Below are 26,852 nucleotides of genomic sequence, written 5' to 3' on the forward strand. Positions count from 1 at the left end.
TGATGCTTTTGTGCCCATTTTGCAGAGAACAGATAGGAAGCACACACTTGAGGCACCCCACAAGCCATTGACATTACAGATTAGTCATTGCCTAGAGCTAGGAAACTCCACATGTACTATAAATCAGGTCATCAAGGAGGCATTGGCACTTTGGGGAAAAAAGGTAAGTGAATCCAACCTGTTATGTCAGGGACATCTTAAAAAAAAAAACCAAACAAGTCAAAAAAGAAAACTTGTGCCTTCTATTTTTATAGAAATTTTCAATCTAAGAACACTGGGATTAACTTGAGTTTGGCCTGCCCCCAAGCAGCACCACTTGGCTCTGAAGCTGATGCTTTGCTGAGCCTTCTGGACACCACAGGTACTGCTGGACTATTCAACTTCCTTCTCACAAGGGATGCCATGCAGGATTGATTTTTTCTATTTCCATGGGGTCTGATTTCCAGAAGGTGCTGAGTTTTTGACCAGTAGAACTTTTGGAACCACTTCTTTTTTCTTGTAAGCCCACATTACTATGGCATCTACACAGTTGTCTTAGGGTGACGTTATGATGTTTGTATTCCTAATCGTCTGCTCTGTTTATGCTGGATATTAAGTTCTGCACCTTTAAGACTGCTTCCGAAAGTGAAGTGGGGGAAAAGAAGTGTGCGGCTCATTTTCAGAAACTGCACTTGCTCCCCCACATTCCTTCTCACAGACTGTGTTGTCTGCAGCACAGACAGACAGTGGGACAGAGCTCTCCTTTGCTTTTAGTTAGTTTTTAGCTAGCAGAGGCAGAGAAGTTCCCAGAACTGTGTTTTTTTTTCTTTTTCTTGGAACTGTTTGAACCTGCTCTAGACTGAAAACCCAGAAAAACACCAGGAGCTCATGCCTGTGGCTCACCTGGGTCCAGGACATGGCATTCCAGCACGGGAGAGACTGATAACAGACTGAGTGAGCCAAGCTACAGCCCATGAAAAGAACTTTCTGAATTTGCCATCTCTTCAGAACAGCAAGAGGTTTTATTGTTTAATATTATTAATTTTTTATGCTTGTGTGTACTTTGCTTGTTAAATAACCAGGTTTTTCCCCTTATCTCCAAGGAAATATTTTCATGAACCATTTGGGGGAGGGGCCACTTGAATCTGCTTTCTAGAGGAACCCTTTTGGCAGTTTCCTCCCAAATTTGCCCTAAACCAGGACAATAGTCTGCAGTCATAAATGAGCTCTGTTTTCATCCCACTGCTGAAAGTGGTCAACAGTCCCCAACAGCAAAGCAGTTTCAAAATCACCATTTCTGTGCTGGACACACAGGAATACATGTGAAGTCTCTCAGGCATATCTCAATCTTATCTTGTAAAATAAAAGGTTTTTTTCACTTACCATGTCACTCTCAGATATACTAGAAATACTTGCAATGTCCAGACTCATTGCAATTTGTACAGGTTCTCCTGCAGAGGGAATGAAATGCTTCAGCAGAGAGAAGGGAAGTAAAGCCACTCAGGATGCTGTGCAGGGTGGGCACTGTCCTCAGCCTCACTCACTGTCACTAAAACTGCAGAGGCCCAGAGGGTCAGACACAGTTTCAGAGCATTAGGCTCACAAATTCTGTGATCTGAAAAGCAGTTGTCACTGTTAGGGAGGTGGAGTTCTGTGTTTGGTGGTGGCAGCAGAGGGCAAATACCCATTAACACTGGCTGCAGAGCTCAACAGTTTAGGTCAGCAACATTTCAGTGGCATTTGCCATTGGACAGGCAGCCAGGGCCACTTTGTCCCTTGATCCCAGCCCACACCAGGCACAGAGCAGCTAGGCCAGGAACCTCTGCACAGAGCACTTCCCACAGCTCAGGGAGTGCTGAGCAGCCCCGGCTCGTGGCGAGGAGCCACCGAGAGGAAAGAAGGTCCCTGGTTCCCGAGAACAGGCGTTCCTGAAATGCGGAGGAGCAGCGGCCTCTGCCCGGTTCAGCTCCCGCCCGAGACAGACCCGCGAAGCGAGAGCCGCGAGCGCCGGGAGCCACCGCGAGAGGGCAGCACTGCCCGGGACAGGGGGACAGGGGGACACAGGAACGCGGGGACAGGGGGACACGGGGATACGGGGACAGGGGGACACGGGGACACGGGGACACGAGACAAGGGGACACAGGGGACGGGGGACACAGGGACACGGGGACAAAGGGGACAGGGGGACACGGGGACAAAGGGGACTGGGGGACAGGGGGACACAGGGACAGGGGGACATGGGGACACAGGGGACAGGGGGACACGGGGACAAAGGGGACAGGGGGACAAAGGGACACAGGGACACGGGGACAGGGGGACAGGAGGACACAGAGACAGGGGGGCAGGGGGACACGGGGACATGGGGACACAGGGACAGGGGGACATGGGGACACAGGGACACGGGGACAAAGGGACAGAGTGACGGGGGACACGGGGACAGCGGGACACGGGGACAAAGGGAAAAAGGGACACGGGGACAAAGGGACACGGGGACACAGGGACACACAGGGACACAGGGACAGGGGGGCACAGGTACAAAGGGAGAAGGGGGACATGGGGATATGGGGACAGGGGGACACAGGGACACGGGGACACAGGCACAAAGGGACACAGGGACATGGGGACACAGGGACACGGGCACAAAAGGACCCAGGGACATGGGGACACAGGGAGAGGGGGACATGAGGACACGGAGACATGGGTACAAAGGGACATGGGAACATGGGAACATGGGCACAAAGAGACACTGGGACACGGGGAACAAAGGGACACAGGGAGAAAGGGAGACATGAGGACAAGGGGACAAAGGGACACACGAGGACAAGGGGACACAGGGACACAGAGACATGGGAACCCCATTGCAGGCCGGGCTCCACCGATGCTGGGGGAGCACCGAGCTCTGAGCGCAGCTCAATGCTTTCCAGCACAGCCCTCTCTGCCTGCATGACAACAGAGCGGGGCCTTTCCTGCTGGAACTGCTGAAATTGCTGCTCATCACATGAATCACAGTGAGGAACAACCAATGTACACAATTTCTGAAACTCTTTCCAGGTGGTTTTGGCTTTGATTGTTTGTTTTAACGGGTTCATAAATTTATTTCATTTGCAGAAGATGTGTATTTTTGAAAGCAGCTGTTGTTCATGTCTCTGTCTATTCAGACTCAAACCCACTGCATTTACTGATCACAGGACACAACTGTGAGCACTTGGCCTCCAGGGGAGGTCACACAAGAGTCCTGGCTGGTTTTGTTTAACATTTGCTGCAGATGCAGTGGATCTCTGTTCTCTTGTAGAGAAGCATCTGCTCACTGGTGTCACAGGATTTAGAGGAGCTTTTCTAATCCTGCATCAGGTCAGCCATTCTTGGCAGAGCAAGATGGTAAATTCTGTATTGTCTCAGACATTTATTACCATGGCCAGAAAAAGGAAGCAGCTCAGGTCAGTCAACAGTAGCAGCAGGTCAGTCAACAATGGGAAATATCCATGGCCTTGTGAAAGCTGATGGGAAATTTTTCTGTCAAGCAGAGTTTCATTAATAGTTCAGGCACAAAATCAAAATTAATAGAAATAAAAATGGTCATTGCTGTTTCTAAAACTTTCAATGATACTTTTTAGGTTCTGAATGTCATTCTGAGAAACCTGTTCCTCTATGTGATGACAGCACTAACCTGGAAGGTGGGAGACCTGACACCCAAATTGCTCAATAGCCTCAGATAAGTTCCTAAATTCCTGCCTGCTCCCAACTCCCCAGAGTCTCACTAGGGTTTGAAACAGATTTTTGTCACAGTGTGAGGTGAAAGCATGTGTCAAAAGTCAATAATCAAGGCAAGAAGAATGGCTTTTTTCCTCTAAAGCTGCATAAATAGCTATAATAGCTGTACGTGACCAAAAGTAAAGCAGAAAATCACAAGGGTCAGGCTCTAAACAAAAGCCTGTACAGTTAGAGCAGAATTTAGTTATTTAGTCAAGTCTTTCATAGAGATGTTAAAGTTTATAAATTCCCTGCTCTTCACCTCACATCTGGACCTGATCCCAAGCCCCACACATATGTGCACCAGCTATTCAAGACAGTAGTGGATGCAGAGAAAGAAGGGCAGCCTGGGACACCAACTAATTTAAAAGAAACACAACCTTTGAAACTGCAGCAAGGTTAAAGCCTGCTCTCCCCTCCACATGAGCATTACAGACCGATTTTAAATGCTCCCTTGTGTGGAGCCAACATACCACCAAAGTAGGGCCGGAGGTATTTGTTGTACCCCATGGTGAGGTTCTCAAATCCAGGGAGGGACGTTGTACCCCTGCCATGCAAACTGGATCCATGACCCAGAGAGCTCCTGGGGACACAAACACCAACTGTTACATGCTGGGCTGGGCACATCTGGTGTACAGCTGCAGCTGCTTCCAGCTTGTGCTCAAACAAACAAACAGTATAAAATAGTTATTAAAACCAAGTAGATAATTGAAATCACAAGCATTTGCTCACATTGCTGTCGTGGCTGAATAATTAACACCTTCAAGAGGTGGGAAAATGGCAAATTGCCTCAGCTGATAGCTACAGGTTGCACACACACTATCTTAAGAAAGTTCTGTTCAAACAGAAAAATCAAGAAAGTTCTGTTGAAACAAAAATCAAGATCTGTAGATCACAAGCCTGAGAAATAAATCCCAATCTCCCCTTCCCACTCTTTCTTGGTACAGTCTATTTAAGGAATATTATTTTCTTTTTTCCTCCCATTTATGACAACCTGAGACAAATCTTGAAGCCCAACATCCTCCTTTCTAATCTCTAGTCCCTTAAATAAGCTTCATCTTCATAACATGTGAGTGTCAGCTTCTACAGCTGCTGTCAGGAATAATACTGGAGGGGAAAGGTGGAGGACTGTGCACTTCACAGACACCCCCTCAGCTCTGTGGGCAGTGCTGCTCCAGCTGCTGGGTATACTGAGGGTCCAACTCTAGATTACAATGTCAACATTTACATTTTGTGGCTGGTCATTGAAGGCAGAAGCTGTGTTATGAGGCTGACAGATCAGTACCCTCACACAGACAGTGAGAGGGATAGGGTTTGGACTGTAAAAGGTGAGTATTAAGGTGCAGGGTGGCACTGCCTCACCTGAGAAAAGTGTAACTGAGTGAAAGGTTAGGAGTTTGTTCTTGCTTTGGGCAAGAGGAGCCTTTGCTGCTCCCAGTGCCAGGACCCTGTTCTGGGCAGGAAGCAGCCATAGAGTTACTCACAGCTCTGACCAAGGTTTTTCTTCTGTTTCCTTCACAGCTGGGTTAATAGGGCCTTGGAGCTGCAGGATTTAGACTAAGCAGGACCTTACAGCAGAATAAGGTTTTACACAGTATGTATGTAAATACTTCAACAAATCTGGGACTTGTACTACCAAGGATGGTAATAACAGAGCTGGGAACCTTGTGGGAGGCATTTCTGGTAAAGAACTACGACCTGTGTGATTCTGAACAGGAAATCAGTGTTGCACTGTTAATGGACATCATATGGTTTAGGGACCTATGAAGATTGCTCTCTCCTATACCACATCCCTGACTGCACCCTGCCACCTTTGGGTGGGCTGGATAACTAGAAGCATAGTTTCCTTTTGACCCACATTATTTATGTGAAACATCATTCAAATGTTCCCTTTAAAACAAAACAAACTCTACACTTACCTTTGGGTTGGAAGGAAAAGACACAGACCAAAGAAGGAAAAATATCTGCAGAACATGTCTGGAGATTGTTTCTGTATTTGCTCTGCTTGTCTGTAAAGAAGAAAAGAAAGATGAAGTCTTGTGGTTTAAGAAAAATTATTTTAATTTTTTAAGGGAAGGAGACAGGGAGAAGAAATGCTGCACAGTCAGAACCATCACAGACTGATGTTTAACATATCTGATATGCAGTGGCTCCTGTCCTTTTTCCTGACTAGTATAATTTTTCAGCATGTTCTATCACTTACCACATAAAAAGCCCTGGTGACAACTCAGGTCTTGAAGTTCTCGACGAATTCTAGGTCCTCTCCTCTCAGTATGAGATGGCAATAGCTGATGTTGAGAATGGCACCACAGGAATGGATTGATTAAATAGGAAAATGTGTGGGTAGCTCCCAGAGCAGTCAGACTCTGAAGCCAAGAGAGATCCTGCCCACAGATGGCAGTTCCAGCCTCTTTTAGTCGCAGGCTCCCCTGCCCAGCCTCACAGAAGTGCTGTAACTCTGTGCTCCATTGATTGTATGTGGGATAAACCCCTGCTATTAACAGCAAAGCTGGCAAGCCACTTAGCATGCAGCAGAGCATGAGGTCACTGCACTTCAAAGGGGTTTCGTTGACTTTTCTGGGAGTGGAACCAAGTTTGGCTGCTGGCCCAAGACTCCTGGGGCTTGTGCTGGCCTTGGAGCAGGTGCCACAGTGGCAGCTCTGAGCTGTACTCTGCTCCACTCTGATCTCCAGCTTCCTGCTGGAAGTGCTGCTCCAGTCACACACCTTTTTTTCAGACCTAGCACCTCTCTCATCACACATGGCATTTAGAGCCTCAGCTTCCAATGTAGCTGCACCACAATAACCCAAACATCATGAGTTTTCTGCTTGGGTTAGATCCTTCCCGTAGAGCCCAGAGGACACTGCCTCCTCAGCCAGATGCACAGCTCTGGTGCTGTGCCATGGGACAAGCAGAGCACCAGGAAATAACAACTTTGCCCACACTGAGCCAGTAAAATACCTGAACATTCAAGTACTATGAATGCAAGGCATCCCCCTGGAGAAAGGATGGAGTTTTTTCAAAACACAATATGCTCTAATACCAGTCCCACATCTGAATTTCCAACAAGGCTTTGCTCTTCTAGCCCATTCTCTAAAATTGTACTCAGATGTTTCTAGATGCTCTCAAGGGCTCCTCAGTATAATGTGAGGATGCAGGACCAGAGAGAGAATCATTTACCCACTCACAGCAATATTAGACCACAATTTTGATTGAAAAGAAGGAAGATTGGTACAGGTTGTTGAAAAAACTTGTAGAAATAAGTTGATTTTACAAATCAGACTTCAGTTAAAGTATGAGACTTCATAAACTTCAGCTGAGGAACCTCTCATGAGCATCCCTAATGAATATCCCATGTTTTGCACAGGATGACCATAAAGACAATAAATATAAAAGATTGGGAGGCAGTGAAACGGAAATCTATAAGTACTCCTGGGCAAGAGAAAGTGACACCAGTGCCCAGAGCTGAATATAACCACAGTATTTCTTCACTGCTCAGTTAATACAACAGAAATTCTGCTGTTATAGGGCAGGAGCTTTCATCAGAGATTACCAGTAGTGGGAAGAAATTGTAATAAGGTTGTGTATTTATGTTTCTCTGTCCAGCAAAGGGTTTCATTTTCACAGAAAAATGTAACCTTAAACACTGTTTGGTGACCAAGGGCATAGTCAATACACCAAGAGGCTACAGCAAACACATGGCCACAAAATCCTCATTGAACACGTGGGAATTTTTCTTCCAAGCTCCCAGGTAACAGGTAAATGTCAAATAAACTGTGCAGTTCCCCTGGTAATTCAGGATTAGTCTCCTTGGTCCTTTGCGATGTCCATGGCAAAGGGAACTGGTTTCCCCTGCAGCCCGTGCTGGCAGGCACAGCCGGGGGAGCTCAGCGCTCAATCCCTGCCCGGGCCGGGCCGCCCCAGCCGGGAGCAGCAGCAGGGACGCGCTGAGCTCTCCCAGCGGGAAAGGAGGGATGGACAGGATCGCTTTATTGTGTCTGTGCTCTGGCTGAGCACCTGCCTCTGCAGCACCTGCCCAGGACGGGAAAGGAGCCGGCAGGGCTGAAAGCAGGGAGCGAGGTGAAAGGAGCTGCAAGTGACGCATTAATTGAAGGCATGACAATCTGCTGACAGAGAAGCATGCAAAGAAAAAATAGGAGATGGGGGCCTCGAGGAGCACAGTTCAGACACAATCATTCATCTTACACATCTATTAGTCTGCGTTTCTGCAGGGCAGTGAAACATTCCTCACTGCAGGAAGTTTTGTGGGAAAACCAGCCACATACCCTCCTGAGCACCTCCACGGCCCACATTTACCCAACACATTTATTTTGTTCTTGCAGGCAGCACAGTAAAAGCTGCATTGCAGCTGCACGACCTTCCATGCCAACGTTCAGTTTTCCTCAATAAATACTCAATATCTACAATAAGCACAAAGGTATTTCATCTGGATTGGTTTCCACATTACCTTGTTTTTAAAGGCCATTCAGCACCATGTTTCTTAGTGCAATATGGAATTTAATACAGAAGTAAAACAACCAAGAATTTTTTAAAATTCAGAACAGTTCTCATTTTTAATCACTCAAGAAATAGCATAAATGTTCCCCACTTCTAAGAACAGATAAATTAAGGTACACAGAGGTCAAGTTATTTTTCTTGAGTGTCATCAGTAAGACTATCTGACAAGATGAACGAGCCTCCTGCAGAACACGTACCAACAGCTCCTCGCTCAGATCACACGAGGCTCACTCACAGCTCTCCAAGAAATGCTGACAGCAGCAGCACTGGCAGCCACACGAAGGCACTGCAGCGTTCCCCCTGCTGCTGCCTGAGCCCGGCACTGCGGAGCAGCCGCAGCAGCACCCTCCAGACGGGCACTGCCTTATTTCCCTCCGCATTCTTCACATTCCATTCGGACCCACTGCCCCAGACACTGGGCCCCTCCCTGCCGGGACGTGGGATTTGACTGGGGGGCAGGCATTGGTCTGCCAAGTACCAGCTTTTTTTTAGCTAATCCTTCACACAAGTGACCATCAATAACTGCTAACCTACTTCCTAAAAGACACAGATCAATTGACATAATATTATAACTCCTTTAAATATTAATGCCCTAACAGGGAGACAATTGCACTGGGCCTAGGGACTCCTCCACTATTAGAAATTATGCCCCAGCATTAAATAAATTAACTCAATAAGTGTCTTACCATGAATACAAAATCCTGCTTAGGGCTTGTAGATAAAATTATTTAGAGCTGTTCTTTGAGGAAAGATGAGGTGTTTAAACTTGCAAAAGAGCAAGAGCGGCTATATTCATTAGTCTTTTGTTTAAAGTGAACTGCTTTGTTTTAAACTCAAGGCATCCCTTTTAGAAGGGAGGAGGAAGAATCTGGAAAATTGTTACATTTCTTCCTCTGGAAGTTTCAGTCCTGCAAAGATGCAGATGTCTGCTCCAAACTCCAAAGGCAGCTTAGGGCCAGGCCAGCCCTGCCCCAGTGGTGCCCAATGCCATCAGCATCGCATCCCTGCAGCACAGAGCACCTGCAGGACACAAGGAGGAGTCCTGGCTGGTGGCACTGGCCAGCAGTCTGTGCTGCTGCCTTGCTCCCGTGGGTTCTGGCAGGAGGTGGGCACGGTCATCAACTCTGAGAAACTTCATCTGGATCCCCGAGGCTGGAGGGAGCTATTCGCCTTGCCCCGAGGGAGGTTGAATTTTATCTCAAAAGTGGATGCAATGTTTCCAGTTTTCACTTTTCAGTTTGTACATACAAACAGTTCAGAACTGCAAGGTACACATGAAGGACACAATTCAGGATTAAAAAAAGAGCTACACTGATTCCACTTGACTGAAACAGAAAGGTTTGTAGAAGAGACCATAGATTCAGCTTATTTCTTTTGCTATAGATAGAGGAAAATTCCCATGAAAGCAGCACACAGAGACCTTTAAACACAGAGAATTTTACAAGTGGCTCAAGGAGGTTTCCTCAGCAGCAGCCTCCTCCTTCTCCATGCCTTCTCTTTGCTGCACTGGCTTTGCACAGGTACTTGTTGCCTGCCCAAGGGATGTATCAGAGCTGCTGAGCTGTTGTGACACAAACCCTCCCAGCAGGAATGCTGCTTATATGCTGCAGCTTTTACCTACAGCATCTGAATTCCCTTCTGAGCTCCCTGAGGGCTGGGAGAAATTTAATACAGGTCTCAAAAGTGAGAAATTGATACAAAAAGAGAGTGTGGACAGGGAGAGGGGGTGCAGTCTGCTTGAGAAGGGGGAGAGACACAAGCAGTGGCAAGAGTAATTCTCTCTCTCCCCTCCTTACTGGCCCCCACATCCCCAGGACTGAGAACCCACTGTGGTGCCTGAGGTACCATGGCAACTTCAGGCACCTCTAGCACCTGTGGGGACCATTTCCCAAATCCTGGGTCAGCACTCCCAGCTGCCTCAGGTTCCCCACAGGCCTCACATTTACAGACACCACCAGTCCCAAGCTGGCCCCACTGCCCAGCGGCCAATGCTCACCCCTGGACAGCCCACACAGACACCATCAGCCACCAGCACAGGGCCATCACATTTAGGGCCACCCAGCTCTTCAGCTCGAGCTGTGGGAAGATGTATCTGTGCTAAGATGTACTAAGAATGAGTGTCAAAGCAATCTGCAAAATGTGACGTGAGAGCATTGACCTGCCAGCCCTGAGCTGCAGGTTGCAGCCCCGTGGGAGGGCAGCAGCAGTGCTCACCCCCGTGCCAGCCCTGCTGCCACCCGCCTTCCCAGCACCTCGCAGTCCCCGCTCTGTTGCCGAGCGCTGCAGCTGGGGCTGATCCTTGCTGGGGCCGGGGATCCTGGGGAGATGATTCCTTAATAGGCTGCTCGGTGTGCTAGCACAGGGCCACCAAGGGAGGAATTCCTTATCAGCCCTGATCTGGCTTTACAGCCTGCTTGCTGCTTTGGTTCTGCCTCCCAAGAGCAGAATTAATTGCTGGGCTAGAAAATGCCAATAAATCAATCAGTTCATAGCACATTTATTTTCTGTAGCTCTGCATTGGGCTCCTGGCAGCTTCAAGCAGAAGCAAAACCCACTCATGCTACAGGGAGAGGTGAGGGTGGGGCTCTTGCCAAAGACTACCTGCAGAAAGGAGCACAGGCAGGGCAAGGTGGGGGCTCAGCACCAGCAGTGACCTGGAGCCAAATGCCATCCCAGCAGCAGTACTGCCTCACTTCAGCCTTTAAGGTGACTGCCAAGCCAGACCATTGCATAACTTATCTTTCTAGATTTTCCAAAATAAATGCTTGAAAGACAGACTAGAAAGAGGAGGGAGAAAACTGACATTCTGTGAAAAGAAATGCTGTTTTATACTCTAGACTTATTTACATCAAACTCTGTAACTTGACAATGATGTCTTCAGCAACAGAGAAAATCAACCACTCAGTCATTACCAGTATGCTTTTTTTGGGTGAAATGATACAGCAAACACAGACCTCAAAGCAGGCTCAGACTGCACAGGAACCACTTTTAGTCAGTGCTTTCCCACCCATGGCCCTGGTCCCAGGCTGCAGTACTGCTCAGCCATCCCCATTGGCTGAGGCCTTTGCCAAGGAACACATAAATCCAGGTAGTGACCCTTCCCTTCCCTTCCCTTCCCTTCCCTTCCCTTCCCTTCCCTTCCCTTCCCTTCCCTTCCCTTCCCTTCCCTTCCCTTCCCTTCCCTTCCCTTCCCTTCCCTTCCCTTCCCTTCCCTTCCCTTCCCTTCCCTTCCCTTCCCTTCCCTTCCCTTCCCTTCCCTTCCCTTCCCTCACACCAATGCCCTCAATGCCCAGCCCCATCCCACATCATCTCTGCTCTTTCCTCCTGCTCTGTAAAAGAGACTTTGATGCAGCAGGTTCCTACCACAATTCAAGCCCCACAGCTATGGGAGATGCCATTAGTGGGGCTGTATTTTGTCCTGTTATTTATATTATAGATCCAGCACCTCAATTTTTTCTCCCCACAATTTAAAACCACAAACACAGCCCTGTCCCTGTGCCTCAAGTGCCAGCCTCACTGCTCATGGAAGGCCAGAGCGGGGCCAGGCTGCCCCAGCACAGGGAGCAGGGCTGGGGGTGCCCTCAGCTGCCGTGTCTTGGGAGCAGCCCTGGGTGCCCAGCGCTCTGCAGCACCCCCAGCACCGGGCGCTACCCAGGGTGAGGCAGCTCCCGTTGTGAAATGCCCTGCAGGTTCCGGCTGCTCTTTGAGAAACACATGGTGCTCAGTGCTCGCAGCAAATGCTCTGTCACCAAACCTGCTGTGTTCTGAACAGGGGCCATGGGCCAGTGATGCTCATACCAGAACTACATTTCAAGTAAGAGCAAAAGTTCTGGACTGATACCAGGCTTGGTTTTTTTTCCAATCTATAACCCCATTTAATTATTTCCATTATGATGTTGCCTATGACAACCTGAAAACATTTTATCTGTGTGCACATCAGCACCCAATGTTCATGATTTTAACTCCACTTTAAAGACAAAGAATATAGATTAAATGTAAAAGAAGGTTGGTGTAACCTCTTGTCAGATACAGGAAAGAGTTTGGGAACTGACAGTTAATTGTATACACATTTTTAAGTGCTCAACGTTCTGTTATTATGTCAGATAAATGCACAATTATGGTTTTATCTTTGGCCAAAGCTCTTACCTGATATGACCTAATTCCTTTTTGCTCCCTGACTTGTTAAATAAATATTTCATCCATACAAATGACTTTGGCTGTCAAAAGCTGGGCAGATATTATAACTACACAAGATTAGGATTTATTGGAAACAGTTGCATACCTTTATATTAATAGGATGAAATACACTCAGAGACAACAAAACAGATCAAGATGTACTCATTAAATGAGCTGCAATAAGTACTAGCTTTTAGTTTTCATGTTCAAGAGAGAGAAAGTTATCTCTACTGATAGTGCCTCGTATTTGGAACTGTTCTGAACACCATAAACATCAAAAAATCTTAATTAAAAGGCTTTCTTTTAGTTTAACTTTCCCCCCAAAAGACCTAGGCCTATATTGTTCTGTCAAGAGAGGGGTGAGGTATATTTTTAAGGAAAAAAATCCCAAAACACTTTAAATGAATCCATGATTGCTTTATGCTGCTCTGCAAATGAGATGGCACTGACCAGTGGGATGCATCCCAGGGGCACAGCAGCATCTCCACTGAACAGCCACAGTGCCTCAGGAGGTGAGGGTGCAGCAGGGACCCCCACAGCTCTCAGCATCTCTCCAAGCACTGCAGCAATATACCCAATTCAAAATCTTTTGGGTCCTCATTTTGTCCTGAACAGTCACAGAGAGCAGACACAGACATATCCTAGTATTTTGCTGTTGAGGTAACTGGATGTTGATTATAGGACAACACTTCCTATTATTATTTTCACTCTTTGAGAATAATAATTCTTGCTGAGAAGCTCTGGCCAGTGGAAGACTGTGGCTTCATGTTATTCATGTGGCATATGTATGCTCCCAGCAGAGTAGTGAAAGAGCAGATAAATGTCTCACCTGAAGCTCTTGTCCTCTGCTGTTACAGGTGAGCAGGGGTCCCATGGCACTTCCCCAGGAGCTCCAGCATGGCAGGTGTGGGAGCAGCTCCTTGGCAGAGCACAGGCACAGGTTTGTCAGCTGCCAGGTGTGTGTGCTATCTCCACTGGTAAGGACCTCTTCGAAAAGCTTACCCAAAGAGCACTTCAGAATTTCCAAAATTAATGTCCAAAGAGCAAACCTTGCCTGCTTTTGGGTGAAACAAAATGAGGTGGAAAAATCACCGAGGTTCACATGGGTTTATCTTTCTAAGCTTATCAAACAGTGCTGGTAGGTTTGCCAGAAGGAAGACAGCTCTCATTACTTAGAATGGGTTGAGGTTTGGTAGTCTTAAAAATGTCTCAGCAAAAGACAATGCAGTACAGAAACATATTTTGTGTTTAAAAATAGTCTCAACGGTTGTTAAAAGGGATTTAGCAATGGTTTTTTCCTGTATCAGCAAACGGAGCTGTATCAGCTGACAAAGTAAAAGGGTAACTCTGGGAATGAGGAAATACTTTTTATCTAATTTACTACAGCCTGAGGTGAAACATTAACTCAGCTCTGAGCTCTGATGGGGTGTAAAGAGCCTAAACAAAAACCCTGCTGCTCTTGCTTTTGAGGGGATGAACTCAGAGGTCTTCAAAGCTGTGAATGGTATCACAAAACACACCTTTCATTTTACTGAAGCATTCACTGAAACGTTTACCTTTGGAGTAGATTGTTTTGAACACTGTGGAAATAAGGAAAAGGGGACAAATTTATGATGGAAGTTTCCCAAAAAACTGAAAATATTTTAAAGGGATAAAACCAAATTACTGCAGACTTACCTTAAAGTTTGCATCTAAAGGACAGAAAAAGTCCTGACATCATTTCCCCACAGTTCAGCAGGTGCTACCTGCAGGGATCTCTGCCCCTGTGTGTGAGGGGCTGGAGTCAGCCCCCCACAGGCTCTGGGCTGGAGACAGACTGATGCTCCTTGGGCATCTGGGATAGAGCAGCTTTCACGCCTCTCCTTCTCAGGGCAATCCTTGATCTTGATCTTGACCTGTCTGCCTGGAAATGCACACACCAAACCAAAAAGTAATCCATAAAAATGGAGGAAAAGATCTGACATTTTCCCTCATGATTATTTACTTTATGTTTGTTACAGTATAAAGCACCACCAGACCTGGCACAAATAAAATAACCAAAAATCATGGGAACACTTGTGAGCTGATGGAGAATGTGCCATTGGGTATGAGACTGATAATTATCTGACAGGGAGAAAACGTCTGGTGTCCTTAAAGGCCCTGTAGCCTAACTATTGCTACATCTGTGGTCAAACCACATCATCACACACCCCTGAGGAAGCTTTGTGGCATCTGGAAAAGTACTGACCAGTATGTTCCCACCGTGGGGACCAGCAGTGCCCTGGCAGAGCCTTGGTATGATTATCACAGGGAATTTTTGTATGCCAGGGCCATATCTCTGCCTGCCAGTGAACTGGGAGATTGGTACAAGAAGATAAAAGCTTATGTGCAGTTCTGGCCTTGTTATCAGAGGGAAGGAATAGCTCATGCAGTTATTTATAGTTTGCCTCTGTGCCACATGCTGGCAGTCAGCACTCATTTAACAATGGCTGAGGGAGAAGCTGCAGCCCTCCAAGACCACCCTGCGGGTTTGGTTCCAGCCCAGCAGCCCTGGTTATCTGTGCTCCAGAGCTGCTGGGCTGTGTAACACAGTGGAATGACAAATGACAGAGTGTCCTCAGCTGTCCCCGTGGCTCAGATGCCACCCTGGCTGGGGACAACAGGGTCTCTGCAAAGCTCATCCACTGAACATGCTTTGGGAAAATTGAGGGCCACTTTGGGAACATTGCACTCCCCCCTGCGATGTCCTGAAAAGCACAATCTTGAGACACACACCTGATGCCATGTCACGTTTGCCAGGGAAAATGTAAGTCTAATAAATATTAATTCAATGGGACTTACCACCACATTTTTTCTACTTGCATTTGATTCAATTTTGAGGAGTTCTGAGCAAATCCACAGCCTTTTGTTTTCCATTTGCCAGGCAGAGACTGTCCAGAGCATGACAAGCATCTGCTCTACAGCAGCAAACTACTTTCACTGGAGACTCCTGTCCTAATACTCCAAACCCTTTGATCCCCAAATGCCCTGTAACAGCTTGTATAGCCTGTGACAACAGACCCTGCAGAATGTGTGACATTATTCTTATGCTACAAACATCCATACACATCCATACACCCATACATCCATGCGTCTGTACACATCCACACACATCCATAGGTTCCACGCACACTGACAACACTGGCTGTTTTGCCCAGCTCCATGCAGGGAGTAGGGAGCACTGGGAGGTGTCTCAAGCCATGGGGTGGGTACAGCCTATTACCCATGGAAGCCTCAGACCATTTGCTTGTTCCCATGTCAGTATCCCAATACCTGAGTGCCAGCTGTGCCCTGGGTTAATTCCCAACTCTGCCTGTGTGGTGAGTGGAAGCTGAGGGCTTGAGAGCTGCCCTTCTTTGGGAACAAGGAAGAAACTTGCAGAGCCAGGGACTAGGTGCCCACAGAGCAAAACACAATACCTGGAAAGCACAACCACAGAAGACCAGCCAAACACTACTATTGCCCCTTCTTTGCCAAGTGAAAAAAAATCTCCAAAAGTCCCAGCACAGGGAGCAAGTTTGACCAGCTTTGTCACATTTTTGTGTTCTCTCCACTAACACAGACCCAGGCAGGGTTTTGTGCATCCCTTCCAGACTGTGTCAGTGCCATGAGACACCTCTGGCTCTTCCCCCAGGGCAGCTCCAGCCTGCTGCTGTTGACTTCCTCCAAAGAAGGAGATGCCTAAAACAAGGCATCTCCTCACTCCATGGACTTGTCCTTGGAGGAAAGGTACAGCTAATGCAAAGGGACTCATCCAGTCTGTGAAACACTACCTTAATTCCCAGCTGTCAAAATTTCCTCCCCAGTTCTCTGGTTCCATTCAGCTCCACCAAGAACTGGCAGCTACTCCAGGCCTTGCTGGGGCTCTGGGGACACAGGAGTTGGCCAGGTGCTCCCACAGTGTCAGCATAGACCTCGCCCAGGTACTGCAAATTCATACCAAACCCAGAGTAAAGCTGCAGTAAAGGAACAGGCTGCCTTTGAATGTGACTTTTATTGTATCTAAAATTACTTACAGGTCTTTGCAATGTCACGCCCATTTCTGCACTGATGTCTCTGGGTCGTGCTGAGCAAGGCAGCTCAAGCCCTGAAATATCCTCTTCACAGGCTGGAATGTGATTTCTGGTCCAAATGGGGATTAATGTGCCCTCAGAAAAGGAAACTTTTAGGTTCTGAAATTCTGCTTCTGGACACTTTGAAGCTGCTGAAATCTACAACATATATTCCCATTTTTTATTTATGACATGCACGAAATATTCACTGCTAGAATAGGACAGAAACTAAAACCTTCAATATTCTGTTAATTTTATTTCATTGGTTAAATCACTACAAAGTATTGCTGATAGAAATCTCTTCGATTTCTAGGAGATAGAAATCTCTTACCTTCCTTGCCTTTCAAAGTATCTCATTTGTTTGTACATAGCTTCATCATTTGAATACCAAAGGAACCAAAAGCAATTCAGTAACTTGTTTGTAGCAGATATTCTTCAAGATCTAAACATTATGATATCACAGCTTAGTGCAAAATAAAATAAGGCAAATAAAGTGAGGTAAATTTTAAAAAGTCTGAAACAAAAATTGAGAAAAATTGAGAAGCATTTTTGCAACTCAGTTTGTCATACACATAGATGGGTTTTTCCAAAAAGTTTTCCTCATTATCAGTTACAGAACAGACAGCGTGCCTCCCTCCTGCCAAAGCTCACCCACCACAATGGGTGTTATTCTTCTTACTTGTAACTGGTTGGTGACAAATGCTCTTCTGTAACAGCTTAAGCTGTATGAAGAAAACAAGGCTTTGGTAATTCTTTGTGTTCTGAGTTCTCTAGAAGATTTGTTCAGACAGAAAACATTGTGTTGACATTTATCTTTGTGTATATTTATGCTGTTATATATTTTCAATTTATATTGATTTATAAGTAAATCAATAAGATAATTAGAACAGAAAGGTTGGATCAGTTTCTGTGAAAATGTCAACAAATTCAATTTAACCCTGGGATTGTAAAATCAATCTTGGACTTTTTTTTAAATCAACAGTTTTCAATAATTTATTATTCTTCTAGAAAATCCTGGATCAGCACTGAATAACACTTCACAGACATTTTAACAACAAGATGACTGGACATTACTAGCAGTGGGCCCTTCCCCTGCACCCCTCACAACATCAATGTATTTACTACTTGGCTCTCTGCAATGTAAAGAGCAGAGACACTAAAATGCTGGGGTAGTGTATCCCTGGTGTGCTCCATCAGTCGAGGCAGAGGGAACTGGGGCTGGGTTTGGGCATGTCCCCATATGCTGCAGGGAAGGGAGCTCACAGCTGCCAGAAGCGTTCAGGCTCATTCTCGTGCTTTGTTATCTGAGTGAGGGCAGTGACTATCCAGGCCCATCTCCTGCAGCCAGACTTCAGAACAGAGCAGATTCCTGCCAGGGGAACTCTGCACTGGTGCTGTTCCCCTTCTCCATTTCATGGCTGCTGGCTGTGGGTGCAAATCCCAACAAGAAACTTTGGAAGTGTCCCAGGTTGTAAAGGAAACATCCCCCTCTCCCCACCACCAGGAGCCCTGTCCACTCCTTGCAGAAGCCCTTGTCCTGAACAAGGAGTGTGGATCACCCCACACCCCGCAAGCTCCTCACAGGCTGCTGTGCACATGGACAGGACAGCATGTGAATCCCCAGGAGAATGTCTCAGGCAATGTGACAACTCACCCTGTGCTCAGAAGGCACCTTTCTGCCCTGGGGGCTTCCAGACAGAGCCCTACAGCAATTCCCCGTCTCTACAAGAACAGATGGAGAAAGAGAGACTTTTCCTTAGCAAGACAACAAGGGAAATTTTAACAGAATAGTCTGGAAATAACCACATCCACTGAAGCTCTGGAGATGGTCAGTTCATTATTTCCCACCTCCTGGAGGGTGATGGGGACAGGGGTCCTATTCATAGAGAACCAGTCTCTCCTGGCCAAGCAGCAGGGGTGGGTCCATCACCCAGAATTTCTTCACTCTCCATCACACAGAATTTCTGCTCCTGCAGCTCCCAACCTGATCCCACACAGTGCAGATCTGATGTGATGAAAGGACTTCATGCACCAACGTTTTTCCAGCAAACTCCTCCCTTTCCAGTTTGCTGGACCTGCATGGTTAAGCAAAGGTTACAGACTTAATGTCTCAGTTAAAAAAAAGGGCTATTATTGGATTCAAAAGTAATCTTGCATATGCTGAGTTGTGGCGCACACCTGAGGCTCCCCCATTGTGCTCCAGAGTGAGAGACAGCCCCTGGGCCAGTGCAGAGCTGCTCCCTCCCCACCACCCCTCCATCCATCAGGTGCAATGCCCTGGACCCCTGAAGCAGCAGGACAAGATGCTTAGACTGCAATAGTAATGGGCTCAGAATAAAACCAGAGCTGTCCAATATCTCACAGCAGTAACTTTGGCTTCACCAGCCACTGGAACAAACCTCAGCCAAAAAGCGAAAAAAAAGCCTACGCACATGCATGGAGCCCGAGCCTGCTTTGCCTGGCAGCAGCTGGGACACATCCCAGGGAGGGAGAGGTGTTGAACAGGCAGTTAGCACACCTTCTTCTTGCAGTGGGAGCAAGAATTCTAGTCTGGCATTGTCCAGAGGGCCCTGCTGTCTCTGGGAGCAGGAGGTGCCTGCGGGAGTGAGTGCTGGGCAGGCACTGCAGTGACACCAAGACCATGTTTCACACAGACACCTTTATTTCCATATTTCTGCATGGATGAATGTTCTTTTTCCTGGGATGTACTGGTAGACAGATAATACCCTATAAAATGGAGTTTAGCAAACACATATATATATCTATATATATATCTATCTATCTATCTATATATATATATATATATATACACACACACACATATATATGTAGTCTGGCAAAATCACTTCTGCATTCCTCAACGTGTCAGAATGGATGCTTACAATAAGCCAAAGCTGAAGGGACACTGACATTTTGGGTTATTTTTCTTATCTATAACATAAAATAGTGTTTGCATTTTTTTTTTCAACACAATTGTCTGTTTTCCTGCTTATACTTAAGCAGAACTGCAGAAGAGAAAAGCCATGCTTGCAGTTTTCACTACCCTAAGTTACTATCAGCGGTGCAGGTAGAAGAACATTTCTGAACTTTACACAAGGGCCAAACTATCAGTTCAGCATATGCCACCACATCAGATGTAAGAGCATCCCTGTATCAGTGATGCAAATAAATCATTGGCATGTAAGTGTTGGCTCACGGCACAGTTCAGTTTTACAGCCCCCACCCACACAGATATATGTTTGAGTCCCAGTTTTAAAAGCTTCATTGCAAATTTTTAACCTAACAGTGTCCCTTGAGAAAAAATACATACTGGATTTAGGAAAGGACACCGTCCTGCAGGTATTTATTTTTATTATTAAAACCAACATTTTTAAAACCATTCAACAAAATTGAATACAAATTGCCATTGGAGAATAGCATTTGTAACAGTGAAGCTGTACATGGCTGATCCATTAACATGGCTTTAGATATCAGAATTTACATTATTTGCACATTTCCTTAGGTCTTTCATGGCACTTCCATAAAGAAGAAGAAAAGTTTGACACACTGCTGCTACTATCTCATCAGAGGTGACCCACGGATACAAGGGTGTTTGTTCTCAACACATATTGCAGTCAGGAAATGCCACTGCCCACGATGCCTGAACCTCAGGGTATTTGTGTCTCAAGCCTTTAGCTTGGCTCATGGTTACTCACAATATTGCATTGCATTCAGAGGAATAGGAAAACAAACAGCCACAGAAGAGGCATGGTACTATTTTTTTTACTTTTTTTTTTCTTTTTTTGCATTATCATTTATCACATTCCTATTTGTCAACAGATTGTTACCTAAAATGCATGTTAGAAAGGCTTTCTTTATAAAATGCTGGCATGGAGATGCAGACTAATGTTTGTGACTAGTGAAACAGTCAAGAGTCCTGATTCAGATGTTATTTAAACATTCATAACTTGCAGGAAATGTGCACAGTTAATAGCACTGACAGAGAATCTGACTGCCTTCTGTCTGCTGGCAGGAGGATTGATGAAGGTGGGAGACTGGAGTAGCATAGTGTGTTTTATTTAGAAATCTGTAGTAGTGTTTGTCATAAATATTGCAAGCCTGGTTTATGAGAGTGGAGGCTTGGTAAGTTTGCAGTAGAGTAACATTCATGGAAAACATGAAAAACAAACTCAAAGCCATTTCCATGCAGAGAGCACCTCTCTCACAGTCACTGATGTCTCACCTGCCAACTGGAGCACACCTGCCATGGACAGATGCTGCTGATGGAAAGCCCAGAGGCCTTCTATGCACTGGTGCATCTCAGCCTCTGGCTGTAACAGTGGGATCAAGGACAAACACAGGGAAATAATTGGGTTTGCATTGGCAAGGACTCTGCCACAGATAGATTCTGCAATCTGAGATTTGGGAAAATGCAGCTGTGGGTGACACTTTGCAAGTCCTCCTGTCTCAGCTACTGTGGGCTTCAGGTGAAGCGCAGAGCTCAACACAGGGCAGAACATCAGGGGTGTGTGGGAGGAGACTGACTCCAGTGGGTTCCAAATCAAAGCTCCTTATCCTCTAAGGGCAGATCAGTGTGGCTGTCAGCATGTTCCTCTCTACCTTATGCACCCTCATTGTTGCTGGCAGTGAAAAGCAGGCACAGTGGAGCAGCAAAGGAGATGGCAGAAGTGCAGGGTCAGTACTGGCACTCTGATCAGCAATGCACGTCAGCACACACTGACAGTGACAGCAGCTGTTTGCTGCTGAGCTGGAGCAACACTCCAGAGAAAACAGTGACAGCCCTGGTGACAAAGGCAGCCCCCACAGAACTGCTGCCAGCAGGCCAGGAAACACAGATGAGGCCAAATTCATCACAGTAACTCCAGAAATTAATTTAGCTTCAGGGACTATGGCATCATGCAACTAATAACATTTTCTTTTGAAAAGGGCACATTCCAAACACTTCTGTCTGTATGTGCCATCTCATTAAGCACCCTTGAAGCAAGACTATTAGAGGAAAAAGGCACTGTGCTAGCCTGATTAAAATCCTTAATTTCCACTGGCCTGATCACTTCTCCCTCTGCTGAAGTGAACTGCTTAGAATAACAGATTAAGCAGTTTTGGTGGGAGGGAAAACCTGGTAATTATATTAAATTCTGTCATTTGCTGAAATGATTGCAAGAAGAATCAAGAAGGAATGGTGTAAACTGTGTATTATTTCAGCTACAACTGATGTCTTTACAAAGTGCCTGTTAAATAAAGCCTAAATGACCCAACAACTGGAGGAAAGGTACTCCCACAGCAGGGCATCACTCCTGCAAATCCCAGCCCCTCACCGGAGCTGCTGGATCACTGCTGGGAGGAATTCATTAATGGTATTTGTATGAAAGGCAGTATTTGTATGAAACGAGATGGACTAAGGTGTCATTCCTGCAGACATGTAACTTTACTTGAAAACCACTTTTGATGGCAAGGGAACAACTTAGAGAAATAAAGTTAAGACTACACAGAAGTGTATGGGGGGGGGGGAGCATAGTAAAAGGGGAAAATGCCCCATCTTGGGGAATTGGCATTATCATTGTACTAGGACTGATCATACCTACTTCTGTAATCAGGAATGATTCAATAGATGATATTTTTATAAAATTAGGGCTACAGAACTGAGGCATTCTGTATATTCTGTATTATAAAAATGTTCCACTTATATAATTTTTAAAATATATCTTCAGTGCTAACACTTTGTCTGTAGTATAGTATGTGATACAATAACAATAGATGCTCACTGGATGGGAATGATGCAGCACTACTGCAGGGACTGTCCCATCTGCGTGGTTTGAGCAGCTGGAAGAGCTGGCCGTTCCCTTCTTCCCTTTGCTTCTCAGCCATTTTCTGCCTGGAGATGACAATGGCACTCTGGTGGGTCAGCTTTCCTAAAAGGCTTCTTCACAGAAGACTCTGACGTTCCCCAGCTGACAAATCATCCACTCTTGGTGTAAATTCACTACAGAACTTTTCTGTTTTATTAATTAAACATTCACTACAGAACTTTTCTGTTTTATTAATTAAAAAACCAAACCCCTAAACCAATACTCTACTTGGCATTAGCAAAGAAATGGGGTTTATACAAGGCATACTACTGCCTTGTAGGAAAAAAATATGGGCTCTGGGAGCTGATTCTGAGGCTAATAACAATTCAGGAATCAAATGTGCTGGGCATTTTGTAGGTACCAAGGTCTGCATGCTGAAACCCAGCTGCATCTTAGTTCTTCACTAAGTCAAACAAGAAAGCTTAAATAAATCCATAAGGGGGGGTAAGACCTGACTGTAATGTCCAGTGATGAACCTAGGAAGTGTGTGCCAAACTACAGCAAAAGGACCAGAGCACATGGCCGTGGTGCTGCTGAGATGCACTGTGGAGCATCACCTGGTGTCCCTGGGACTCAGCAGGCAGCTGGGACCAGACCATGTGTTCATCTTTCTGTACCAGCCCTTACACACCTGCCTGGTCTTTTGGAAACTTACCACTCCTGAACAGGATTTGTTCTGTACTTTTATATTAATATGTGCAACGTGTTCTGCTCCTTTCTGACTCACCCTGGCATGAAGATCACCTGATTAATATGTTCAGGAAGAACTCCACTAAACTCAGCATAGTGGCACCAGTGCATGTGAGAGGATAAGCAGGATCTCTGTAGACATGGGGATACTGGCTACATGGGCTGTCTGTTTAATGTCCCAGGTACATTGACTGTTCACTTTTTCACAGACTGCCCTGGCAGATTGGGGTTTTGTCAAAGCAGATTAACAGCAAAGGCATCCACAGAACATTATGCCAAACAGAGGTATGGACTGAGCTGTCACTTGCAATTGATGGCTGAATAGCTATCAACATGTGCTATTATAGGGAATTAAGCTTGCTAGATTAAAAGCAGGATTTGTGCCTAGCAAACAATGCTCTGTATTACTCATTGAACTTTGAGCAGCAGTTTTCTCTTGTCGGGATTTATTAAAATATTCACATGCTTCCAAAATGAAAGAAAAGTCCACCAGCATCTTCCAGGGAGAAGTGGTGGGATCGGCTGCGTTCAGTTGCCATTTGGTTGGACATATCATACAAAATCCTCACACATTGGACATGGCTCAATTGTAAAATCTTTCACCCAGAAAGAAGATCTTTGTTACACAGAAGTCTCAGACTCCTCCAGTGCTCTTCTGGTTACATGACATTCTCAAAGAGCTGTAAAGATCGCATGATATTGTCGTCCTGAAAGCAAGGAGAAGATACTCCCATGAAACCAGCATGGACAAGCACAATTCATAACCCTGCCTGGCACCAGGGAGCTCTGCTGCTTTTCCAGCAGGCAGCAGCCTTGCTCTGGGAATGCTTTCCCCTTCTGTGACCTGGGGCTCAGCGCCCAGGCCTGGTTCAGCACAGCAGCTGGCTTGTGCTTTGGCCCTGGGTTGGTGTGAGGCACACCAAGCACAGAGTCTTCTCCTAAGCCTGATGTCCAGTACAGCTGTGCTGGGCAGGGCACTGGGTGGGTGCCTGTGCTCAACCCTCAGAATCCCTCCCTGACCCTGGGTGTGCAAATGTGCTCTTGGCTAATGTGCTCCACAAGTCCAAATGGAATGGCAGGTTTTGAACCAACAAGAAAACTGCCTTGAGGGAGCACTTCCTGCCAGAAATTGCAATTTAAACCCAAAACACATGCAATCTGTGCAACCTCAGCCTCTCCAAAGTTCCTAGAGCCAAATGAGAAAGTTACAGACACAAGGGAAATCCTGGATTATTTCTCCTAAAGTATTGGAATTTTACTTCAAGATAAGAACCAGATTAGTATTCAAAAATATAATGATGGTTTTTTTCCTCTCAGGAATTCAGTTCAGAACAGCTGTTTGCCTGTAACATGAAAACAATTTTCCACATTGAGCAGCTTAAGAGATCTATCACAGTACTCCTCAGTCATTTTGTGAGGCTGCATCATCCCTGTCACTGCTCACCCAGCAGCAGTTGGAAGCCAATCAACCTCTCCAGGGTCGTGCCAGGGCTTCACTGTCCTCAAGCCAGAGCTGCTGCAAAGGCACAGGTGAGCACTGCTGTGCACTTTGGTTTGTTTTTCATAAAGATAAAAAGAATAAATCTTGGTGTGGCAGAGCTTGCTCCTGCCTGCCAGGAAACAGCAGCTGACAGTGCATCAGCCTGCCCAGCTCCCAGTGCCAGGATGGCAGAAGGAACCAAACCCAAACAGGGACAGAGAATTAAAACTCTAACAGTTATAGGTAAAGTAAAGCTGCTTCAATACTGAGACCACCTGATCATACACACACCTACAGGCAAGTTACAAACGTGCAGAATAATACACAACACAAATGATTAAATAAAGATGGTGCCAAAAAAAAGCCAAACAATCAGGAGGGACCAAGAATAAAGTAACTGAAAAACATTAGCTTTCTATTATGCATCTGCTAAACAAGGATTTGGCTGCCTGAAGTCTGTGACTAAGACTTGGATGTGGCCAGAGCCAGGTTTGACACCAAAGCAGCAGAAGCCAGCCCAGCCCTTCACAGTGAGCACCTTCCCCTTGCTCAGGGACAGAAGAGCTGTCTGGCTGCAGAACTTGGAAGGAATTTTCCAGGCAACATAAAATGCACAGAAGGGCCAATATGCAATTCGGTGCACCAAAATAAACATTCCAAAAGGCAGAGGTTACCTTTTACACTATTATTGTAGTGGTCAAATATTAGAGATATCTCAGAGTGAATATTCACACAGTCCAGGTCTAAGACAACTGACATTAGGCCAATTGCATGTTAACACAGATGCTTCTTTGTGCCAGTGCTAAAAGTACCAACAAATCTTAACAGAGCCAACCTCATAAATGGAATTTGTAAGAGGGGGCTTACTTCCAAAACAGAGGAAAAATGAAAATCATTGCTACAATGACAGCATTTGCTTTTAATGTTTGACCATGAAAACATCAACTTGTTTTATAATTCAATGCTGTAATTGCAAGAATTTGAGACACCGTTGACTTTGGGCAGTTCCAGCAATGTGGTACCTGATAATGACATCTGGGGCAGCACACAGGGACAGCAGCAGACTCTCAAAGTGAAGAAAAAAACCCCAAAAACAAACCAACAAAACCCCAAAACAACCTAAGACAGTTAAGAGCTTTCTCTACAGTTGTCTGCTTGTCTGTATAATCAGGGACTGCAGTCCTCTCAGGAAAATAAAAGCACTGCACATGAAGACATCATCTCCCATATTCTGCCTCACCCTACCTCGCTATTGAGTCACAGGCTTCACAGGGCATCACAAACTCAGTCTTGAAGCTGTTTTGGTTTGGGTCGTTTTTTTTTTCCACAGAGCAAAGAAAACCCAGGATCCTGAGCAGCATCTTGTTTCAAATAGAGTTCATCCAAAGGAAAGCAAATGATGTGACATGAGATAGAGCTTTCCTTGCAGTTATAACTTAGTTCTTACCTCCTGACACGATTCAATAAACTCATCTAGAGTTACAACTCCATCTTTGTTTTTATCCATTTTCTGCAAAATAAAATAATGTAAAAATTAGTTTACATTGGTAACACTATTGTTACAGTACAGTATCTTAGTTGATGCAACCTGAATAAAGCTGGGCACTTAAGCTTAGCCCACAGACTAAGTGGCAAGTGGCCAGTGCTGGATTGGCCAACTGCTAAAGACTTGTTTACTCTGGGATTTGGAGCACTTTTGAGGTCATCTCTAACTGCTTTCTTGACACACACCAGAACTTCTGTCCTTATTCCATCGTTTATTTATTCACTGCTTGACCGACCCACACCCACATTCCTGTCAGTCCTTAGGGCAACTGGGAGAAGCAGCACAGAAGGCCTGCAACACATGCAGAGGCTTCAGACTTACTGGACGTGGCACATCCCAAGGCAAAGGGTCAGGCTAAGAGACATGGGAGATACCTTTGGAGGCAGGAAATCAGCAGGCATTGCAGTGCTAGGCTGAGTGGATGCTAGGGTTTATTTTGAAATATATAACGAGGTATAAGACTCAGCTTTACAGGAAAGTCTATCAGTGCCTAGTCTGAGTGTTAAGAAAAACCAATAAAAAACCCAGGTACCTGGAAAAACACTTCTACATGCTGCCTTGGTGCATCTTCCTTGAGCACTGGATAAGTGTATTTTCCCATCATATCATAAATCGCCTTTACGATATCCATCATTTCCTGCCATGGCAGCATGCCAGCACAAACACAAAAAGGAAATTAAGAGAAATGAGGGCCCATTTCTGTCTTGCACTGCCCTATTCTTCACCCTCCTTCTCCTATGACAAACCAGCACCTGGAATGCCCATGCATGTGCATGGAGACAGATGTACCAGACACA

General features: G+C 45.8%; 2 protein-coding genes across 5 annotated transcripts in view; both read right to left on the reverse strand.

Moving 5' to 3' along the window:
• Positions 1-15,004, reverse strand: part of LOC129126826 (gamma-aminobutyric acid receptor subunit pi) — a 29,347-nt gene extending 14,343 nt beyond the window's left edge. The window contains exons 1-5 of the mRNA XM_077186257.1: positions 14,101-15,004; positions 13,253-14,003; positions 5,649-5,738; positions 4,203-4,312; positions 1,363-1,430 (exon numbers count right to left, since the gene is read on the reverse strand). Coding sequence (XP_077042372.1) covers positions 1,363-1,430; positions 4,203-4,312; positions 5,649-5,704 — 234 coding nt within the window. The 5' untranslated portion in view covers positions 5,705-5,738; positions 13,253-14,003; positions 14,101-15,004. The remainder of the gene's footprint in view (positions 1-1,362; positions 1,431-4,202; positions 4,313-5,648; positions 5,739-13,252; positions 14,004-14,100) is intronic.
• A 4,823-nt stretch (positions 15,005-19,827) lies between these two features.
• The window catches only part of LOC129126983 (A-type potassium channel modulatory protein KCNIP1), a 176,245-nt gene continuing 169,220 nt past the window's right edge, over positions 19,828-26,852 (reverse strand). For all 4 annotated transcript variants that reach the window (XM_054643255.2, XM_054643253.2, XM_077186562.1 and 1 more), the window contains 3 exons: positions 26,588-26,692; positions 25,957-26,019; positions 19,828-23,736 (listed from right to left, as the gene is read on the reverse strand). In XM_054643255.2, the coding sequence (XP_054499230.1) occupies positions 23,689-23,736; positions 25,957-26,019; positions 26,588-26,692 (216 nt within the window). In that variant the 3' untranslated portion in view covers positions 19,828-23,688. The remainder of the gene's footprint in view (positions 23,737-25,956; positions 26,020-26,587; positions 26,693-26,852) is intronic.

This window comes from Agelaius phoeniceus, chromosome 15 (assembly GCF_051311805.1).
Source record: "Agelaius phoeniceus isolate bAgePho1 chromosome 15, bAgePho1.hap1, whole genome shotgun sequence".
NCBI classification, from domain to species: Eukaryota; Metazoa; Chordata; class Aves; order Passeriformes; family Icteridae; genus Agelaius; species Agelaius phoeniceus.